The sequence below is a fragment of the Aphis gossypii genome, chromosome 1 (assembly GCF_020184175.1).
Source record: "Aphis gossypii isolate Hap1 chromosome 1, ASM2018417v2, whole genome shotgun sequence".
NCBI classification, from domain to species: Eukaryota; Metazoa; Arthropoda; class Insecta; order Hemiptera; family Aphididae; genus Aphis; species Aphis gossypii.
In genome coordinates this window covers 39,992,050-40,014,651 of record NC_065530.1, presented here as the reverse complement: position 1 = coordinate 40,014,651, position 22,602 = coordinate 39,992,050, and the positions used below count along the sequence as shown (strand labels likewise).

The 22,602-nt window shown below is 27.0% G+C and overlaps 1 protein-coding gene and 1 long non-coding RNA gene across 3 annotated transcripts; one reads left to right on the top strand and one right to left on the bottom strand.

The window, feature by feature from the left end:
* The first annotated feature begins 5,380 nt into the window (after positions 1 to 5,380).
* LOC126548841 (fatty acid synthase-like) lies at positions 5,381 to 19,071 on the top strand. 2 transcript variants are annotated; one of them, XM_050210583.1, is made up of 33 exons: positions 5,381 to 5,533; positions 9,383 to 9,520; positions 9,660 to 9,812; positions 9,881 to 10,054; positions 10,127 to 10,327; positions 10,408 to 10,646; positions 10,703 to 10,933; positions 10,996 to 11,193; positions 11,310 to 11,438; positions 11,505 to 11,741; positions 11,822 to 12,241; positions 12,342 to 12,646; positions 12,757 to 12,901; positions 13,033 to 13,146; positions 13,521 to 13,629; positions 13,707 to 13,955; positions 14,011 to 14,187; positions 14,248 to 14,399; positions 14,463 to 14,618; positions 14,686 to 14,997; positions 15,070 to 15,272; positions 15,343 to 15,564; positions 15,627 to 15,714; positions 15,783 to 15,959; positions 16,036 to 16,215; positions 16,281 to 16,464; positions 16,713 to 16,884; positions 16,946 to 17,070; positions 17,127 to 17,374; positions 17,459 to 17,704; positions 17,805 to 18,045; positions 18,200 to 18,385; positions 18,549 to 19,071. In XM_050210583.1, the coding sequence occupies exons 2-32, from the start codon at positions 9,385 to 9,387 to the stop codon at positions 18,373 to 18,375; spliced, it is 6,099 nt and encodes a 2,032-aa protein (XP_050066540.1). In that variant the 5' UTR covers positions 5,381 to 5,533; positions 9,383 to 9,384; the 3' UTR covers positions 18,376 to 18,385; positions 18,549 to 19,071. The 2 variants fall into 2 exon arrangements, with proteins under 2 accessions (XP_050066540.1, XP_027844759.2); XM_027988958.2 differs by having other exon boundaries at positions 18,200 to 18,411.
* LOC126555696 (uncharacterized) lies at positions 12,151 to 22,133 on the bottom strand. The gene is made up of 3 exons (XR_007606908.1): positions 21,904 to 22,133; positions 21,692 to 21,840; positions 12,151 to 12,245 (listed from the first exon to the last, which is right to left on the bottom strand). It is a non-coding gene; the product is annotated as an uncharacterized LOC126555696 (long non-coding RNA).
* Between the last annotated feature and the right edge of the window lie 469 nt (positions 22,134 to 22,602).

The window sequence follows — 22,602 nt, the reverse complement described above, 5'->3', positions numbered from 1 at the left end:
TGTGGCTACATTTTATTATTTTAAACCACAACTGACTATCTCTACATTGATTTGATCTAATTTATCAATAATAAATTATCTTGTCTTTATATATAGTATTTACCTATAAGACTATAAATACAGGTATATAGTTGTATGAGATTTAGTTATACATTTAATACATGTTATCTAGAAGTTAATCGTGCTTTATCTTAATTTACAATAAATTTGTTATGTAGGTACCTATGTACATTTTACATGGTAAGTTATTGATGTTAAATGGTTCCTTCTGTAATGAAAAATAAGACTAGAACAAAATTTTATTTTTTTGATGTTATGGTTTTTTTTTTTAATTGTTTATTTAGATGTTTATAATAACAGTTTATCCAACATTTTTATTTTTATTTTCTTATCATTTAAATACTATAGAATTTTAAATGATGCTTATGACTTCAAATTACCAATGACATACGCAATTCAATTTTCTAAATGTTTTAGCTTATCCTATTATAAACCTTATGTATAATGTATATGTTTATTTTAACTTCGTAATAATTTAATATGGTATCATAATTATACTTTGATGAATAATAATTAGTTATAGAAATTATGTGATTTTCGTGATAAAATCAAGTAACATAACTTACTACTATTAGAAAAACCTATATACTTACTTGTCAACAATATAACAGCGATAATGATTTTATTAACATTTTTTTTTTTTTAAACTACGGTTTTATTATTTTTAGATAGACAATGAAGTTTGATAAAACTTTATTTTACAAGATGAAGACAACGACTGTATATTTTTAAAAACTAATAATTCAGAAAATTAAGTATCACTTTGATCAACTGCTTCAGTCATCAAATACCTACTAACATAGTTATTAAACAAGTCAAACACTATATCTTTTTTAATTTTTAACTACATCATACAATGAAGATTAATTTTAAAATTTTAGACTTAAAAACAATTGAAAGGTTATTGAATTATATTAATAAACAGTCCACCCACATTACTTAAATAAAATGTATTAAGATAGTATTAAATAAACTACATTAAACATAATATTATTATGTAGATTTTAATTTAATGATTACAATTTTTGCTATACATATAAACATACGATGATTTATTATTTCATTTCAGTTTGATTCTGTATGTTTTAGAACATATCTTATTAGTTATTTGTACAAATAGTATTATTTAAGTGGTTATACGGACATATTTAAAATTTAAAATTTTATGAGATTTGAAAAAATAATTAAATATTTAAAAGATAACTATTCAAATATTGTACTATTTGTGATCATAGATATTATTATAAATTTATTTATTGATTATAAATACGTAAAAAAAATACTTAATTTGACGAATGAAAAAATATGCATACAATACTATATTTTGTTAGTATGGTTGACGCACACGTAATTAAAATTGTTTATTTATAACGTTTAATCAAATGTGCAGTGACTCTGGACCAAGCTTTGTGATACACTTTGTTGTCCACCTTTGAATTTACCAAAATAAATATGTGAGATAGATTATCACTCTCTTCTTCACCAGAATTTGTTATTTTGATATTTTTGAAAATAATTATGCACAAACTACAGTAGTTTTACAGTAACTGCACTTCACACACATTTGTTCAAAAGCAATGCTCAAATAATTTTCCCTAACAAAATTCAAAAAATTCCAAATGGGGAGCTCTCGCTTCTACCTACTCTCTTCTACCGATTTAAGATTAATATTCACAATATTTGTGCACAACCGATAAATGTAAAACGAAAATGATTACTTCATTCAGGTCAGTAGTTAATCTATATTAATCTATATATATTTTTTCTCGATTGATTCATATTTTATTTACTAAAATTTTTGTTTTATTTTGTTTTTTTTTTTAAGCAGTACACATTAATAATACAATAAAACATTGATTATGAAAAAATAAAATATTAGTGTATACATAGTAATATTGTATAGTATATATATGGTATGATAAGTATTATTGATTACAAGTGTTACTAAAAATTAAATTAACTTTTATATAAATTATTAAATAACAACTAATTGTTAATTTTATAAAAAGGTCTTTAAATCTAACTTTGAGAATAATTTATTGTAATTATAATTCTATTTTCAAAAGTTTATCATTATTTTAAAACACTGTTTTTATTTATTTTTCAGTATTTGTTTTTTTTTTCATTTTAGAAATGATGGATTTTGAGTAAATATTAAAATATCTCTATTGAAGTGCCATAGTTATCAGGAATGATGCTAGTTCATTAATCATAATCGAATATAACCTAAATATCATAATCGTTGATTTAGTGAATATGGATTCAGTGAACGTAATTTTCTAGGTACTAGAATACGACGAATAACAGTAATGTTATTTATATGCAACTTACGCATATATTTTGACACTAGTGAGTTCATTTCGATATTTTTATATAATAATGACGATTATTTTTAATTATTTTTTAATTGTTATAAAATTTTTAGTTTCATGAATTCAATAGAGGGCCCTAAATAATGTTTTACTTTTGTACACGATAATTTATCAGTATTCCAATACAAATGTAAGAATTTTAAAATAACGAAATATCTAAATTATTCTTTTGTTAAAAAAGCATGACAACAAAATTTCTCTCATGTTATTATTAGTTTATTACTAAATTTACTGAGTTTAAAAACAAACATTTAGCGTTAAATTAAACACATTTTTCACGAATTTAAAATTTTGTCTCCATTGGGTATATATTTTACGCTTAGAATAACGACAAGTTCATCTTTAAACGATTTTTGTTATTTCGTTGTCTATAATTCAAAAAATATTAATCGTTGAAACTAAAAACCTTCTTCTATTACTTAAGTCTTAAATTATCGTTGTCTGTACCTATACTATAGCATTTAAAAAGTAACTTGACTGTATAGTTTTAAGCTAATTTTACCACAAATCTATTTATATCATTCAACTGCGGTATTAAGCTAATGACATATTGGAATATTTTAATAATACTTCATATTTTGTAAGCAATTATTTTTTTTATTAATAATAACTGCTTTGGTGACTTAAAATATTGACTACGAGAATCCTAGTTTAACTTTATTATTTAAAAATTAGGAATCGTTTTACAGCATTATAACTTAGAGAGACAAATTAGAGAAAATGAACAAATACAAAATAAACAAAACACATACAAATAAATAAATAGAATTCTAAATTTGTTCAGTCTCCATCATGAATTTGAGCACATTAAGTGTACTTAGATTTGCTGATAAAAACGGAGTGTTATAATTTATACTCCCGAGTTCTGACGTTATAAGTCAGTCATATGATGTACATGAACATGATTCTATATTCAATTACTTTTCGACAAAAATTCTTTAAACCTATACCTATACTAATACAGTGATATAATCGTATAATTAAATATTGTAAGAAATGTTGAAAGTTTACGTTCAGAATCGTTTTTTTTTTTTTTATAGTTATCGTTGAATTCAAATTTAACACATTCATTACACAGTAACCCACTCCTACCCAGTAACCACTTGATATACCTACCAATTTTATAGGTCTATACAGCATAGCGACTTCTCCAGTTTTTTTCGTAACAGTATATATTATTATATTGGGGAATGGAGCGAGTATAGCGTCGCGGTATGATAATCACAAATTAATTCTGTTAAAATAGTATTTTATATTTATATGTACTGCGGAATGGACACGGACGGAAGAGACTCGTGAGTTCTTGACATATTTTTCATACAGTAGGAACTATTCACTTTGACATTCAGTTTCAGGATCTTATCACATCGATAAAAGCCATAACTTAATAATTATTCATATATTATTTTAAGCATTTATATACCTACCTCTATCTATTATTGACTACAATAATTATGCAACTATATTGGCTTACGTGTTTATATAATTGTAGGTGCCTAATACTTATACGGCTATACAAAATATACACGTATGTTATGAATTTATGATAAAGTAAATAATAGAAAATTATCGTTTGAACTTCATCCTATAAGTCGGTAATCAATAATTCTTATGTAATTCTTTCTGTATAATATATAATCCTCAAATATTAAGTCTTATAAAGTTATAAATACATATTATACATAATATATATTTACCCTTGGAATTATTACATAATATACGAGTATTAGTTTATTTTTTAGTTGGCGCCAACTGTGATATAGACGATATACCTAGTTACTGTAATAATATTATACACATTTTTATACCTATTCTAATTTAATTATCGAATAAATACTCTATAATGTACCTATATATAACTTAATTTTATATGATACCAATATACAACGTATATATAATTGCTTTCTACTTAATAATATTACATTAATTGAACTAAAAGTTGTTACTCTTTATATTGTCAAACAATCTTCAATGTTTTAAAAGTAAGAGTATGATTAATTGTTTATAAATAATTGTTATATTTAATAACACAATTACATACGATTATTTTTACAATAATGTTATAAGAAAATAAAATTATAATTTATTCATTCAATATACGTCAATATATCTGATAACAAAATGTAATTTTTAATTCTTAAGTTACCCAAATTTCTCTAATCAAAATATTCCATGAAAGGGAAAAAAATATTTAAGGCGTAATAATTATTTATTGATATTACAATATTAGATTACCGTAAATTAGAATTTTCCAGAGATAAGAACTGTTGTTATGAATTACGAAAAAAAACGATCGGGGAATCAAATATACACGATGTGTGGCCTTTGTTATCGAATTAAATAAGTCATTGAACATGTTCATTTTAATTTTAGAGATTAACTTTCATCCAGACAAGAAGTAAGATTATAGTTTACTAATAAGTTCATATCGGGCAATCTTAACTTTCAGTGGCACATAATATTCATGAATGGTATTTCAAAATATTGTTATTCTAATGTATATAAAACAATTTAAGATAATTCCTAGACATTTTGAAAGGAGGTTGATGTAGTCACCTCAACCACTACCGAAAATACACTTCAGTTATTATCACTATTATTCACATCTTGCTATTATGTAAAATAATTTGAATATAATAATGTATAATTAATGATACTTCATTTAATTACAAAAGATAGTTTATAAATGTATAACAATTATAAAAACCTAATTTTTATAAACAAACTAAATAATAAAATCATTAATCAGATATTTATGTAATAATTAAGATGATATTATTACTTATTACTATTTATTACCTTACACTGAAACTAATTAATACCTAGTCAATGTGTGACCTTTGTTATCGAATAAAATAAGTCCATAAACGGTGTTTATTTCAAAAATTTATCACAATAAAGTTATAGGTAGCGGGAATTAATGTAAGATAAATGATTGTAGTAATACATTAGTTTCAATTTTTATTGTACACGTTTACTCTTATTTTCATGTTCAATAGTCGTTTAGACGCATCATCTTTTTACGATAGTAAATCTTGAACTGATTTTCACTTTCTGTGACTTTTTTTTTTTTACAATAAAATATTGGACTACAAATAAAGGTATGTACAATTTTTATTTAAAAGTGGAATAAATAACTGTAAAATAATTATGAATATAATTATAATTATATTATAATTTTGACAAAATATCTATATTAATATTTTCTTGAGAGATCATAATGTTTAAAATGTTTGTATCTTTTTGAACAATTTATAGAAATTTAAATTTTTTTAGTTTTTTTATACATGTATGACATATGTGTATAAAAGCTTTTAAAATTTTTCTCTCAACTATTTAAAAATATACAACAATGATACCTAGTCCCATTTTTTTTAAAGGTGCCTGAAATTCAAATTTTAATCCTTAAGAGAACGCTATATCTGCGTGTGTTTCTCTGTCTTATACACTCATAATAAGGTGTTAAAAACTGTTTTGCGCGAGACGACTTTACTCTCTCAATACTTATATAAAATGACCAAAATTATAAATCGAATTGAGAAGAACTTTACTTGTGTTTAATTTTTTTTAATAACATTAATACAATTAAAGTTATCAATTTGAGAACTTAAGGTTTTTTAAATTTAATTATTAAAAATTATTGGTTACTGCTTTCAAAAAAATTAAAATACAGATAAAGTTCTTTTAAATGTGATTTATAATTTTGGTAATTTTATATAAATATCTAGGGAGGAAAGTAACAGTTTTTAACTATGTTTCGTGTGTATAAAACAGAGACAACACATGCGGTATAATGTCCTCCTAAACGTTTTTTATGATTTTATTATTTTCAAAATATATTATTTCTAGAGACTTGATTCTTCATTTTTTAAATTGTATTATTTCTGACACACAATTAATTAAAATTCAAGTGGTTAAAATTTAAAAATTAATTAATTATCTAATAAATTATTAAATTAATTAATTCAGCGAATCCATTACATGACCTAGTCAATGTCGATAGGTCATATCAAACTAAAATCAAGGGTTATAGTTTTGATAAATATGTAATTTAAATTTGTACACCATTTGTAATTTATAATTTATTGTAAAGTTTAACTTGTATATTTGTAAGAATCACAATAATATAGGTACATAATATATAAATTAATTTTATAATGAGTAATCAAAACTGGAATGTACAGAGATAACACTAACAAAGTTGGATTTGGCTACGTTATATTTTTGGATTAATTTTCATAGATTCAAATGAAGTTTAGGATGTTTATCGTTTATGTATTAACATTAGCTGTAATAATGCCTCTACAAAATGAAAAATAATTATAAACTTGTGTTTCGTATCTTATGCTTCAAATGTATTTAGATAAAGATGCGCCATATCCTCTAATAACGTGGATTCGAAATCAATGTTAAATTCTAAATAACGAACGCTTGAACTCACATTTCAATTTATATGATGATACTCATTATACCTATTCATTCATCTCTTAGGTATTATATTTTTTAGTGCCCTTATTTCTTAAAGACTTTCAAACCTAAGAATACAAAAACATTCAAAGTTACGATAAACAAAATTAAGTTTGAAAAAATTCTTATACCTATATAAAAATAAAGAAAAATAACAATATCGCAAGAAATTATTGTTTACAGACAAAAAAAAATAGAGATTTTAAGATAGATTATGACTTATGAGGTACTATTTAGAATATTATTTTAACTCGTTACGTAATGTGCTGATAAATAATAATACTTATTATTGAATGAGTAGATTGGAACGAAACAAAATCATGAATAACAATGTATTGATAACAAGAAGTGTTCTTTATCTTGTTTTTATTCACCATTGAGTAAATCACTAAAATGAATCAATTTAATGATAAACCATTGTATAAAACTATTAAAAACAATATTGATCACATCACCGTGTTTTAGCCTATGTATTAAAGGCCATTTCATTAATCCAAATATTCGCAAATTTTAACCGTGCTATATGGTTTTATATTAATATAAAAGTGGAGTGGACCACTAACTGTAATCATTAGGAACCAAAATATTAAACTCATAAGTTTTAACTCAAAACACAATTTTGTTTTAAAGTTTATTTTTTAATGCCAAACAAATAGATCTTGGTTAGTAAAATTTACGTGCCCCCCCCCCAAGTTCTGATATTTATTTAAATATCGTGTTTGTTAAAAACCCTTATTTTGTCCATAAAAACATTATGACTATTTTGTTTAATATTTATATAATATTATCAATACATTTGCAACTTCCAATAGGGTACACATTTTTAATTATTTTTAACATAATAATGTGTCTTAATTTCCTTTAAATAATATAAAAATAAATACAATTATTATGCAGTGTTAATTATTTTATGTTAAGCCATACGCATTTTCTAAAACATTATTAGCATATTTTTGAAAAAAAAAATGATATTTGAAAGCTTTTATTTATAAATTGTTAACATTATAGCATCACCTCGTAATGATTAGAGAAAAATATCATTACTACTGCAAACAATCCATATAGATATCATAAATATAAAATAAATATTTTATAATAAATAAAATAAATTAATATTTCACATAATATGTATAACATATAGTGTACACCAATATGTGTATTTATATTTTCCAAATACAATCACAAAATTATTTCTGCCAGACCTAAGTGCTGTATTATATGTTTCATTAATAAATTATGAAATTTTACTTGTTTTTAGTGGTCTTATATTTTTATCTGTTATTCATTGTTAAAATAATAATATTATGATTTCGTAAATTATTATAATTACCTATACATAGTGTAGCATGAATAATATTTTCAGATAATATTACGATATAATGATATGTTAAAAATTTAAAAAAGTTATTAAATTGAATATCATATTATAATTTACTGATAGGTATATAAAAACAAATAAATTATAATTGGGTATACAAACGGAAGTAATAAAAATAACTTGGAATGTAGATGATAAAACGTCAGATGAGAAAAATAACATGGTAAATATTTTGACGTCACACCACGGTACCTGGCATACATAAAAACGGTATTCACTGAATTTAAGTTGTCAATAAATCTCAAATTTTTGGAAAGATTTATTCAGTTTTAATAAAATAACAACTTTTTGTAGGCATTTCAAGTCTATAATATAATTATGAAGAGTACCTTGTCCTGAGATGACAACGCCATAGTGCTGGTTACAATAATTGAAATATTTTTAAATTCTTTGTACTCTATAAAAACGGGTATCGAAGATAAATTTTATATAAAACGTTGAAAAATGTTTGTACAAAATCCTAAACTTGTAATTCAGTTGTATCTTGTATAATATTATATTTCTAATTTTATGCTATTTGTTATGACTAACAATTGTATTTATTTTTATTGTATATAGTATGAATATAAAAAATTATAATTGTTTTTAATTATCATTAAAAATATTCTAAAAATTAATAAAAAAGAAAATAATAATTGTACGTTAAATCTTCTGATCACTCATAAACGTTAATATTTTATTGATAGCAAATTCTTTACGGGACGAATAAATTAAAAATTGATTATATGAAATATCTAAATTCTAAAGTAATATAACTTATTTAAATTAACCTTTATTATAATTATTATTTATTATATAATTACCTAATTAATGATAAAAAAAAAATCTACGATTAGAACATTATTCTAGAATAACGTGTGTATAATCCACTATCATTTAACTAAATTAATTATGTATATTATTAGGTAATATACCTAATTCACGTAATTTTTTATTATTATCAAAAAAGAATAAATTTAGATTTATAATATGATATAGCCTTAAAATAATTAAGTTATATTAAGAATAGTAGACGTGTTTGTTTGAATAAAGTCCTTCCCCCTTTATTTAAAAACAATCAACAATAGTATATCATTCATAAAGTTTTTTTTTTATTTATTTACAGGCATGTCAGAAGCAAATGATGTGGTGATATCGGGTATTGCTGGACGATTTCCTGAATGTGACTCTACCGAAGAGTTTAAAGAGAAATTATATAATAATGCAGATTTATTGACAGATGATAATAGAAGATGGTCTCCCGGTAAATTAAATTATAAATAATTTGTTCTGAAAAATTGCATACCCAGCTTAAAAACAATTATAATTATTAACTATCAAATTTAAGTTTTCATTGTTTTCAATGTTTTAAACATACAAACTAAATATTATATTGTATATAGGCATGTATGGAGTTCCATCAAGGTCTGGAAAATTAAAGGAAATAGATAAATTTGACGCAGAGTTTTTTGGAATCCATACAAAATTAGCTAATGCCATGGATGCACAACTTAGAATTTTACTTGAAGTTACACATGAAGCTATAGTCGATGCAGGTACCTATATAAACTAAAGAAAGAGAATAATTATTCATGACAAGGTATTTATATTTTATAATTCACAGGAATTAATCCAAAGGATATACGTGGAACAAAAACAGGGGTGTACGTTGGTATGATGACCAACGAATCTTCAGACTATTTTGAACGTACACCAGAAAAATTGACTGGATATGAAACTATAGGTGTAATTAGATCTATGGTAGCTAACAGACTTTCTTTTCAATTCAATTTTAATGGTATTTATGTTTAAAATTCCTAATAAACTAAATTTGTTAGTTAAGAGGTTTAAAATTTATAATTTTAAATAGGCCCGAGTGTCGCTATTGATACTGCATGTTCAAGCGCGCTATTTTGTTTACACCAAGCTATCACTGCAATAAAAACGGGTCAATGCGATGCAGCTATTGTTGCAGGAACTAATTTACTCCTAAAACCAGCCACTTCAGTTATGTATCATCGATATAATATGCTTAGTCCTACAGGAACAAGCAGACCTTTTGACATTGGCGGTAAGTTAAGTTAAGAAAACATATTATACACTTTTATGATAAAAAATTAACAACCAAAATAACGTATGTATTACATTTAGCTAATGGATACGTAAGAAGTGAAGCTATTGTTGCTTTATACATAAGAAAATCAGCGGATGCTAAACGAATATACGCGACTGTAGTCGGAACGTCCACTAATACCGATGGATTCAAAATCGAAGGCGCCACATATCCTTCGCAGTCAGTACAAAGTCAGCTAATTAGAGATACTTACGCGCGTGCTTATTTAAATCCCAATGATGTCCATTATGTCGAAGCTCATGGAACAGGGACAACTGTAGGTAAATCAAATTAATTTTTATGTATATTTTTTAAATAATCTTAATGGAATAGGTTGGAGACAGACAAGAGTTGAACGCCATTTCGGATGTGTTTTGTATTAACCGTAAAACTCCTTTGCTTGTTGGATCGGTTAAATCAAATATGGGTCACGCAGAACCAGTATCAGGTTTAGTGTCAATAGCAAAGGTGCTGTATGCGCTAGAAACAGGAATTATTCCGGCTAATATTAATTTTGAAACACTAAACCCCAATATTCCAAAACTTGTTAGTGGAGAATTGAAGGTAATTGATTGTATTATTTGTATAATAAAAGTGACACAGTATAATTAATTTCAATTTATTAGGTTGTTGATAAGCAAACGCCATTACCGGGAAATTTAGTTTCTATTAATTCATTCGGCGTTGGAGGATCAAATGTTCATGTTATTCTAAGAGCTAACGATAAAATAGCACAGAAAATTCCATTACCAACACTCGAAATTCCTAGACTAGTGTTTTTGTCAGGACGAACTAGAGAAGCGTTGGACGAACAATTTGAAGCTGTTAGTTGCATACATTAATTTAAAAAATATTAAACACACATCATAAATTTAAGCATTTAATTATATTGTATGTATAATGTATATACATATTTATATCGATTACTTTTCGTTTTTAGATTGAAAAATATGCAGATAACAACGATCTATTAACTTTAATCAATGATATTTATAAATCAACAATTCCTGGTTACAAGTTATCTGGTTATTCAATTCTCGGACAATCCCCTCGGAATGTTGAAATAGCTGTAAGTTTTATATTAATAAAAAAAATTACTGAAATGCCCAATTAAATGACAATATGATTATTCTAGCAAAGTAATGTGTCCGGTGATAAAAGGCCAATCTACTTCATTTTTCCCGGTATGGGAAGTCAATCGTTAGAATTAGTCACCGATTTAGTAAAGTTTGAAGTGTTTAAACAAACTGTAGACAATGCACATTCCATATTAATTCCATATAACTACAGTGTTTATGATTTATTTTATAAATCTGACGAAAATACGTTTAAGAGTATAAAGAATACTATGTTCACAGTTCTTATTGTACAGGTAAATACTGTTAAAAATTAACTTTATTCGTATAAATTAAAATAATATTGTTTTGCATATAGCCTGTAAATATTTTTTAGATAGGTCTTGTTGATATTTTACACTCACTTGGTATCAATCCCGACGGTATCATTGGTCATTCAGTTGGTGAACTGGCCTGTGCGTATGCAGATGGTTGCTTCACATTAGAAGAAGCGTTATTGACAATGTACTGGAGGTCTACAATTTTGACACAAATTGACGTACCCGCTGGAGCTATGGTTGCAGTAGGACTATCGTGGGAAGAGACACAAAAGAAACTTCCCGAAGGTATAATTGTCGCTTGTCATAACAGCGAAGACAGTGTTACAATTTCGGGACTTAAAGATATAACTTTGAAATTCACTGAAACTCTAAAACACGAAGGTATATTTGCTAAACCTGTAGATTCGATGGGTTACGCTTTCCATTCGCCATACTTAAATGGGTTTATCCCGTCGTTGAGACCATATTATGAAAAGGTACCTAATAAAAATATTTCATTGATTTAGAAAATGCTTATGTACACACTCCATTGTAGCTCATACTTTGGTGTATATAAATATATAATTCTTTATATAGGTAATGTCTAATCCTAAAAAAAGGTCTAGTCGGTGGTTGAGTACAACATTTCCGGAATATCAATGGAATTCACCGGAAGCCAAATACTCGTCGGCGGATTACCATTTAAAAAATATAAGTTCACCAGTTTACTTTCATGGTGCAATGAAACATGTACCCGAAAATGCTATAACCATTGAAATTGCTCCTCATTGTTTATTACAAGCAATTTTGAAGAGATCATTGCCCCCTACAGTGACAAATGTCGGCCTGACTAAGAAAACTGTTTCAAATCATGTGAATTTCTTGTTGGAAGCTATTGGAAAGTAAGTGTTTTTTCTATCTATATTCTGGCATATGATAAGAATATCATATAATACATAAAATATTATATAATAATATCTTCATACTGATAATGTGATTTATTTTATTAAAGGTTATATATTGCCGGAGCAGAGCCGCAATTACAGAATTTGTATGGTAAAGTAGAGTACCCTGTAGTTAGAGGTACTCCAATGATATCTCCAATGTTAAAATGGGATCATTCAAATGACTATGTAGTTCCAAATTTTGTGGAAAAGGTATGTTTAAACAGTCAAAATATGTTTAATTTTTTAGATTTCATCTAATATAACGTATTTATCAATGATTGTTACCTATTTTAATATCCAAAATGTATTTATTTCGAATGCCAATTAATATTTCTATTTAGATTTCCGGGTCAGAGTATAATCAAGTCGAAATTGATATTAAAACAAAACAAGATAAATATTTAGCCGGTCATGCCATTGATGGACGTATACTTTATCCTGCAGCTGGATATATAGTATGAAAACTATTTATATATTTTCTCATATTTATTATGAATATTTTACATAGTATAAAAAACATTTGATTTCTGCTAAAGTTTCACATACTAAAATGTTAATTATACTTTTTAGTATAGCAGTTAGTTTAAAATAGTTTATTCACAAATCATAATGTAAATTAAAATTGTAATATCGACATAAATGATTTTTAACGACTAGAACCCCTATCAAAATATAGTATTAAATAGTGGTACAAACAATATCGTTTCAAAAAATAAAAATATATATTTTTAAAGTAAATATTAAAACAGAACCAATTTAATCCCGTTTTTTATACTTAATCAACATTTTTTATTAGACTATTTATTAGTATATGCATATTTGACTATAGACATTAGTATGGAAAGCTTTTGCAAAACTACAAGCAAAATGGTTTGAAGACGTTCCAGTTGTTTTTCGAAATTTAAAATTTTTCAGGCCAACTGTTCTTAATACTGAGGGTATATAAAATCATAATAAGTTCATGCATTTTTATTATAAAACTAAAGTATTTTTTTTAATGATTATTTATATTTAGTGACAGTAAAATTCGACATTAATATTTTTCATGGATCGGGTGAGTTTGAATTATTAGAAGGAGGATCATTAACGGTTACAGGAGGTATACAATTATTCACCCCAAACTCCGACGAAAATCAAATAGAACATCTTGCAACCATTTCAGAACAAATGGAATTAAATTCTGATGATTTTTACAAGGAGTTGAGACTTCGAGGATATCAGTATAAAGATGAGTTTTTAGGTTTTGTAGAAGCAAACAGTGAAGGTAAGATTATAAAATGAAATTAATAAGAAACATAAAAATGATGTCTTTTTATCAGGTTCTAGAGGTAAAGTGGCCTGGACTGGAAATTGGGTATCGTATATTGATACTCTGTTACAATTTGAACTTATATCTATAAAAACTAGAGAGCTTCGTTTGCCAACATACATTAAAGAAATTATCATTGATCCTGTGTATCATAAGCAAGTTGCGGAAAGATCGTCGAATTCAAATGGTAGTACAAAATGATATGTCTTGGTATTCTTTGAACTTATTATAATCGAATTGTGTTTAGAAATTGAAGTAAACCATTATGGATATGCTAAGACGACGCAATCGGGCGGAGTCACTATCTCCAAATTGAAAGTGACGCCTGCACCTTTGAAAAAGAATGCCCAACTTCCAGCAACTCTGGAACGTCATTCATTTATTCCATATACATATACAGTAAGTATTTAATCAATTTTATAATTATCAATAAAAATAAAATAACTATGTTTCTCATATTAGTCAAATGAATTAACTACGTATGAGATTCTTTACTCTATGATTGGATTATTCATGGAAAACATAGGAGTACACTATGTAAAAGCAGCAGAAATCCATAACAATAACGTATTGGCAACGGAAATTGTTCAAATTATTGAAGCAGAAGCCAATTTTTATGTGAGGAATTATAATGATTTAATACTTTTTAAAACGATACACTACAATGACATTGATATCCATTCAGGTGGACTATACAATTCTTTCGAACAAGGCAGTTAATATCGAACAAAGCAAGCTATCATCATTAGATATTGAAATTGTTGACTTCAATATTCAAAATGCTCCATTATCCGATGCATACCAATTGATAGTTGCTGATGATATTAATTTTGACACTACTGTATTGGATAAAATTTCTTCGGCATTAACTCCAAGAGGATTTGTTCTTTTGGTTGAAAATATTTCTGCACTTACTCCAACTACATTGGAATCGTTAAATCTCCAAATAGTGTCTGTTATTGAAAAAGGCGACAAGAAATACTTCTTGTTGAAAAAAGTATAACAAATAATTACAAAACAATTTGGATAAACTTTTAAGTTGATTTTTTTCCGTTAAATTACTTTTTAGATTTCACCAAAATATCAGTACACGACTTTAAACATTGAGGATGGACAGTTTTCGTGGGTGGAATCATTGAAAAAGGAATTAGCCGACATTAAAGGAAATCCGAACAAAAAGGTTATACTTTATAGTGATAAAAATATCAACGGTGTTCTCGGTCTGTCTAAATGTTTAGTTGAAGAATTTAATGGTGAAGAAAATCCCATCAGGTAGTTAATAATCTCTTTCATATAAGTTGACTTTAACCATAAGATAGTGATCGAATGTATATTTTATTAGGTGTATCCTAACCGAATCTGGTAAAAAATATACTTTGAAAGATTTTACTGCACTCCTTGAAACCGATCTGTTCTTTAACGTGGAGCGAAATGGAACTTGGGGATCTTACAGACATTTACCAATTGATGTAAAAATTGTTTCAAATATTCAAACAACTGAAGCTAAAGTGTCCGTACAGTCTAAGGGCGATCTGACAACACTTCAATGGGTTCAGGCGTCAAAGTAAATACATTTTTATATTATTGATAAGTTTATATTATTTTATACTTCTATCTTACTTATAGATATTTCAACAGCAGTGACAGCAGTGATTCTATAACTATAGCGTATACCGGAGTTAACAATGTCGACTTGGCTGCACTTTCTTCAATGGTGGATAATTTATAATTTCATTATAATATTTTCATACGTATTTATGTGATACTTATTTTGTTTTATAGAAAACCGACTTTGGAGTAGAATTTTCTGGTTTTAAGACAAATGGTCAAAAGGTAATGGGATTGGTTAAATCTGGAGCTCTATCAACGACAGTTAGTCAGAGTAATGCTATTGTATGGGATGTACCAAAAAGTTGGACTTTGCAACAAGCCGCCACTGTTCCATACTCTTACTTTTTGGTAAAGCGTCTTTTTTTTTATATATATAAAATCCTATTTATTGAGTCTAATAAATACATTTCTAATTCGAATTCAGGCCACTTATGCTTTAATACATAAAGGAAAGTTATCGGAATCTAAAAACGTGTTGATATTTGTTGGCGGAAACAGTGTGAATTACGCGGCTATTTCAATTGCACTATCACTCAAGTGCAAAGTGTTTGTTGTAGCCGAAACTAATGAACAGCTTGAAATTATTAAAAGCGATTACCCAGAAGTAAGTCATCGAAATGTAGATTAGAAAATCGTTTATATCATGTTAAATGTTTATATTAAATAAAGGTGAGTCAAGTTTCAACTACGAGATTTGATTCAAAATTCATTCACTCGGTATCAACGTTGACTCTAAATCAAGGAGTTGATTATGTGGTTTTGTCCAAAGATTGTTCTAATCGTTTGCCGGAACTGCTCGCTGTTGAATCAAAAATTATAATCACCGAAAATACAAACGTATCAGCCTTATCAAGTAAATTGTATAATATTTATACACTACCTATACAATTTCATCTTATAATTTATATTATATAGTTAGTTGTGTTTTGAGACATTTTAATTTTTAGACTTAAATGCAATTGTAGCATATAATATTATAAACATAAAATAGTAACATTAGGTATATGTCATAAGTTAGTAACAACAATATTTTTCTAGTAGCCAATAATTTATTTAAAAACTGATGACGTGATCAGAATCTAATGATTATATTATGTCCAGATTCACAAAATGGATTTGAAGTAATATCAGCCAAGTTTGAAGATATTTCTATTTTAAATAATCAATATGCAGATAATATTCATTCATTCGTCGATTCAAGAATAAAGAAAGATATTGTAAAACCTTTACCGTTCACTATTTATCCGTATTCTGAAGTTGAGTCGGCTTTCAGGTAAATTTAGATTGTGTTTATGTATGTATTGAAGATAATGTACAATTTTGTTTTCACATAGATCCTACTCCAATAATAAGACTGGAAAGAAGATAATAGTTGAAGTGTCCGGTGAGACGCCGACCGTAAACTTTGCAGCATACCGTCGGGTATATTTTGATCCAAGCAAAAGTTACATACTTTCGGGTAAATCTATTATAAATAAAATTGTAGTCAGTCAATATAATTGAAATCGATTTTAGGTGGTCTTGGTGGATTTGGAATGGAACTTACGGAGTGGGCAGTAGAGCGCGGGGCAAAGAATATTATTCTCTGTTCTCGGAGTGGAATTCAAACAGGATACCAGAAATATAGAGTAAATATTTGGAGAAGCCAAAACATCAAAGTGGAAATCAGCACATTCGACCTGACTACATTGTCGGGAGCCAAAGAAACTGTGAAATTGGCTCTCAGTCTAGGTCCACTTGGTGGAATTTTCAACTTGGCCGGGGTATGAAATATATTATGTTGTATAATATAGATTATATAGATGTTTAACACGGTATTGTGTTTATAATATTTTTTAATGGTTTAGGTTTTGAGAGACGGAATTTTCGAAAACCAAACAGTTGATAACTTCCAGACTGTGTACAACAGTAAAGTGTTAACCACTAAGTATTTAGACGAAGCTTCGGAAGGTGTTAGTAAGGATATTGAGTATTTTGTCACGTTTTCGTCCATTTCTTGCGGTCGAGGAAACAGGGGACAAACCAATTACGGTTACGCAAACTCTATCATGGAAAGGATTTCGGAGCAAAGACAAAAACGAGGACTACCGGCGGTAAAAAGAAATCTTTTTAATACCACTACTCATAGAATCCTATATGTTTTTTACAACAGACGACGGTACCTAATACTATTTTTTTTTTTATATATCACAGCAATCTATTCAATGGGGAGGCATCGGTGACGTCGGAATGGCATATCTATTAACTCGTGGTAATGAAGAAAAAGAAATCAATGGTACTCTTGCCCAAAAAATATCGTCTTGCTTAGTGGCGTTGGATATATTATTAACACAAAGTTCAGCGGTCGTTGCTTCGCATGTGATACCAACCAAAAGAAAAGTGACAGAGAATTCAAAATCTCAATCGCTCACGGAAATCGTTTCTGGAATTATGGGTAACTTAAAAAAAATTTTAATAGTAAAAAAAAACTATTTTATAGTTATAGCGTCAAGAATGACAGTAAAATAAAAAATTATTTTAACTAATGTATAATTATTGTATTTATAATTTTACACAATTATTTTCAATCGTTTTCTTCAATTATTTAGGGATTCAAGATCCACTTTCAGTTAAGTCTACGTCTACTTTAGCTGATTTAGGAATGGATTCATTGATGGGAGTCGACATCAAACAGACCATCGAACGTAGCTTTGGAGTGTCATTGAATAATTCTCAAGTACAACAATTGAAGTTCAGCGAATTGGAAAATGTCGGTTTGAAATGAAATTCTAGTTGTGTGTTTATTATCAACATTTTGAAGGTACTACATTTTTGAATATTTCACAGTTTTGTTTTGATGTCATTATATAATTAATTTTTGATTTTATACTTTTGTTCCCTAATGTACAATTTATAATATCATTGTTAATGGATTTATTTATTCTTTTTTGTTTTCAGTTCCTGTTTAATTGTTTATGCGGATTTTTCACATTGACTTTGACTCTCTAGTCACTTATATATTGTATATTGTTTTTTTTTTGTATTTGAAGTTTGAACATTGGCGAATATTATATTGTGTAAGTAGTGAAGTTTATAAGATTGTGTGATACTGCCCTTCAAGCACTCAAATAGAAATCTACCGCTAATGGATATAATATTTTCTTCAAAATATTTTAGTTAATGGACATTATATAGCCTATATACTTAGCACTATTTATTTTATTTTTATCATTTTTAATATTTGTGTTTCCAATCTATCAACTATAAATCTCGGATTGAATTATTCGTCCAATCAGAACAGTTTATAGATAATTATTCACTAGAGTGCAATACGTACAACTTTTGTCATTAAAAGTCGTAGATTTCTATCGTATATGAAACATGGAATGTGTGTTAAAAGTACAGAAATGTAATTATTAAAATCAATTGAATTCGTTGTCAACTGTCAAATATGAATAAAACTAAAATATTATTCATTTTATATTACAATTTAAAATATAATACACGTTACCATAACATTATTATATTGCGGTAATGAATAATTGTTTTGAATTGAATCAAAATCGTATAATCAATAGTTGTAAAAATTATTAAATTCATAAAATTTCATAATATTGCAAGAGGTAATATTATAACGTAATATGTTATATGATTTACGTTTTTTAATTTTTTGCTCATGAATTTTTGTATATTCTGCGCATTATTTAGTCCCGGCGCCTTCTCGTTTTTATGTTGTGCGGCGAATCTCGGTTGCCTGTTTTTTGTGGACAAAATTATTGCGGTTCGTCTCATTACAAGTTCAAGTGACAGATGTTCGACACTTATTTCGGTGTTTATTGAGTGTTTAGTAAAGTATTTAGATATAGGTACCTATTCATGTTGTATACGATTATTATTGCTGGTAGACGAGTGGAGTATGTTTTTTTCGCACACTCGCTCTATAGTACCTATGATGTATATGATATACGAAAGTGGTATTTTATGCCAGCGCAATGTACGAACGAGCATATTATGTAGACGCAATAGGACAGAATAGCCAAGAGGGATATTGTGTTAACGATAATAGTTTAGTATATTATACATCGGTGTTATTTTGTTACTGTGATAAATAAACACTTGTGGTTTTTCAATCGGTAATAGTAAACGAGAGGTGTTTACGACCTCCGAATGCACAATAATAAGTACCACGAATTATTTTATTATTATAATACATTATAGTATTGTGAAAGAGTATTGAAAACACGTAGGTATTTTAGTGTATTTTTATTGGGCGACTGTCGACCGAAGTAAATCCGCCAATAATTTAAATGTCATCGATAAAAACGACGGTTAGGTTGGGTTAATATTTACAGTTCCGAATTGTTTATATTCAATTAATATTCTCGTCCAATGGGTTTACGAATCTCAAATAACAGTAAAATAATAGTGATATCTAACTCCCCAGGACTTGATTCAGAATGGAGGGGGAGAGTGTTATACACAAAAATAACAGTTGACGACAATATTTATATTATTTCAATACAAAACGTATCTGAGTTTCAATATTCAACGCTATATAAAATCTTTTAATGTAGGTATAGGTAAATATTGTATTTTAAAGTAATAGACAAAAATTAATTTTATTGTAAAAAAGTTGGTATCTATACGGTCATAATTATAGACCTCTTCATAGAAACTTTTTTTTTTGTAATGTTTATGCTTAAAAACAGAACAAAAGAAGTGTACATTTAGAATAGTTTTATAGTATTTCATAATATTAAATTTAAAAATATACGAGAGCCCGGTATACTTACTATTTATCATACGTAATCGTACATATATTGTCGAACTGGAACGCTGTAAAAAATAAAGACTAATATTATAGTTAGATTCGTGAATGAAAATAAATCTGATACAATTATATTATAATATTTTCTGTATTCAATAGAACAGTTGATTTTTATTAGTATAACCCCGAGGCTTTAATTAAAATTATCAGTTGTTCCATTAAAACAACAATTGCAGATATTTATTTTTTATTTTTCAATTAAATTTTTTATTAGGTAATCTATTACAATAATAGAACAATAAACTAAAGAAAATATATATTACAGAACACACTACACACACGAAATACAAAGTGAAGAGACCTATCAGTGCAGGTACTTCCTAAAAGTGTTATTCGATACAATTGATAACGGTGGTTTTAATATATGATTTACACTATTGTATAACAAACCTATTTAAAAATAACGTTTTAATAGATTCAAAACAATATGAGAGTATTATGCGTTATTTAATTTGTTATTAATTTTTAGGCTCATTCTGTGTGACCACAACTAAGTTATAAGTACATATCATCATCTTTTATTTCTCATCTGAAAACAAAAAGCTCCAAAACAATGTGACATAGGTGACTATGATTTTTATGGTTGATTACGATTACTCGTTGGAATTATAATATTTTAGATAATTATTCGATGAATGTGTGTACTATAATGTAATATAATATTAATTTATAACGTTTTAATATTGTCCATGTATTATATATTATATCAAATCATAGTGAAGTATAAAGTATAGGCGGACAATGTTATTATTACAATTTAATATTTTAATTAAATGCACTGCTGGTTATAACATTGGTTATGCGATAGGTATTGACTTGAGTTGTGAACAATTCAGTTTAATTTATAAAATTAAACCAAATCGCATTAATAAAAAATGAGTATTTTAACGATTAAAATTAAACATGCATGGTCATTGCTAAAAACAAATATGACTATGATGGCTTTGTTATTCAAGTATTATTACATTTATTTATTTTTATAAATAAATAAATCATAAGTACGACGGTAATTCCTATAAACGATCACTGTACTTTTGATAACACAATATTTACAGTTAAAACTAGTTAAGCAGATCTTATGAATAAATTAAAGTGTAAAAAAGTATACCTAATTTAAATTCATTTAACGGATGATATAATTATGTAAATACTTTAACAATATTATTGAATGAAAGATTATAATTTGCCTGCAGGGTATAAAGAGTTATAAATTATTACTGACTTCATTCTTTCAATTGAAAGAATATTTTTATGGAAAATTAGTTCGACTTACTTGTAGGTAAAAATAGTAAAATGACACCTCAAGTTTAAACTATTATTTTTATAAACGGGATGCGTTATTAGCTCCCTCAATTATTGTATTATTTATAGTAAATCAGTGCATACAACTTTTGCTCTCCGTAATTCATTACTCTTTAGTATCTATTAATATACATTAACATTATTTTATGCTAAATTGGATATAGACAAATTTAATATAAATACCTATAGTCTTTTATTTTTGACAGAGTTTGATGTGGGTGTTAAATTGACCATTTGTATGTTTCATATCCCACTTTACAAAACGCATTAATATATTTATTCTCTTTTAATTTTATAATATATGTTAAAAATTTAAATGAATTATAATTTTTCGTGGAGTATTTTTTATAAGTTTTTAAATTTTGTAGTTTAAAAGTTCAAGTTATAAGTCGTTGATAATATCATTCACTCATCGCTCGGGAAACTAAACTGATAATAAAACATATTATGTTAGTTATATTACATAAAGTACATACAGAAATATGTGATATCGGAAGTTTATAATCTCTTTGTAACAGTTGTTGTATGTTATAGTGTTGGCGCGCGAATATATACTATAACCTGACAGCGACGCGCGGTAGCGGTGGTTGTTGTGAGATCGTAAAAACAAAAGACAACCGCTATCCGAGATTGGTTGATGATGAAAAAAAATAATAAATTTATGAAATAAGTACGACATGTTCTTATATGTATTATATATATAAAAAAAAAATGCAGAGGAAATCTGTTTCTATACGCGTCTGCAGCGGCAGCTGTCGTCGCTTAGTATAATATTATTAAGGAAGGAAACTCTACTCTCTCTCAACGGAACTGTCGGAAAGATACCGCGGTATAGTAACGGACACCCGGAAATAAAAGGGGGACGGATAAGTCATTTTTTTT

Excerpts from the sequence above, each read along its gene's own strand:
- LOC126548841 (XM_050210583.1), top strand. The coding sequence starts at position 9,385 with ATGTCAGAAGCAAATGATGTGGTGATATCGGGTATTGCTGGACGATTT. Across the intron at positions 10,055-10,126 it reads TTTTCAATTCAATTTTAATG|GCCCGAGTGTCGCTATTGAT; the intron begins GTATTTATGTTT and ends AATTTTAAATAG. Across the intron at positions 15,960-16,035 it reads TTCCATACTCTTACTTTTTG|GCCACTTATGCTTTAATACA; the intron begins GTAAAGCGTCTT and ends ATTCGAATTCAG.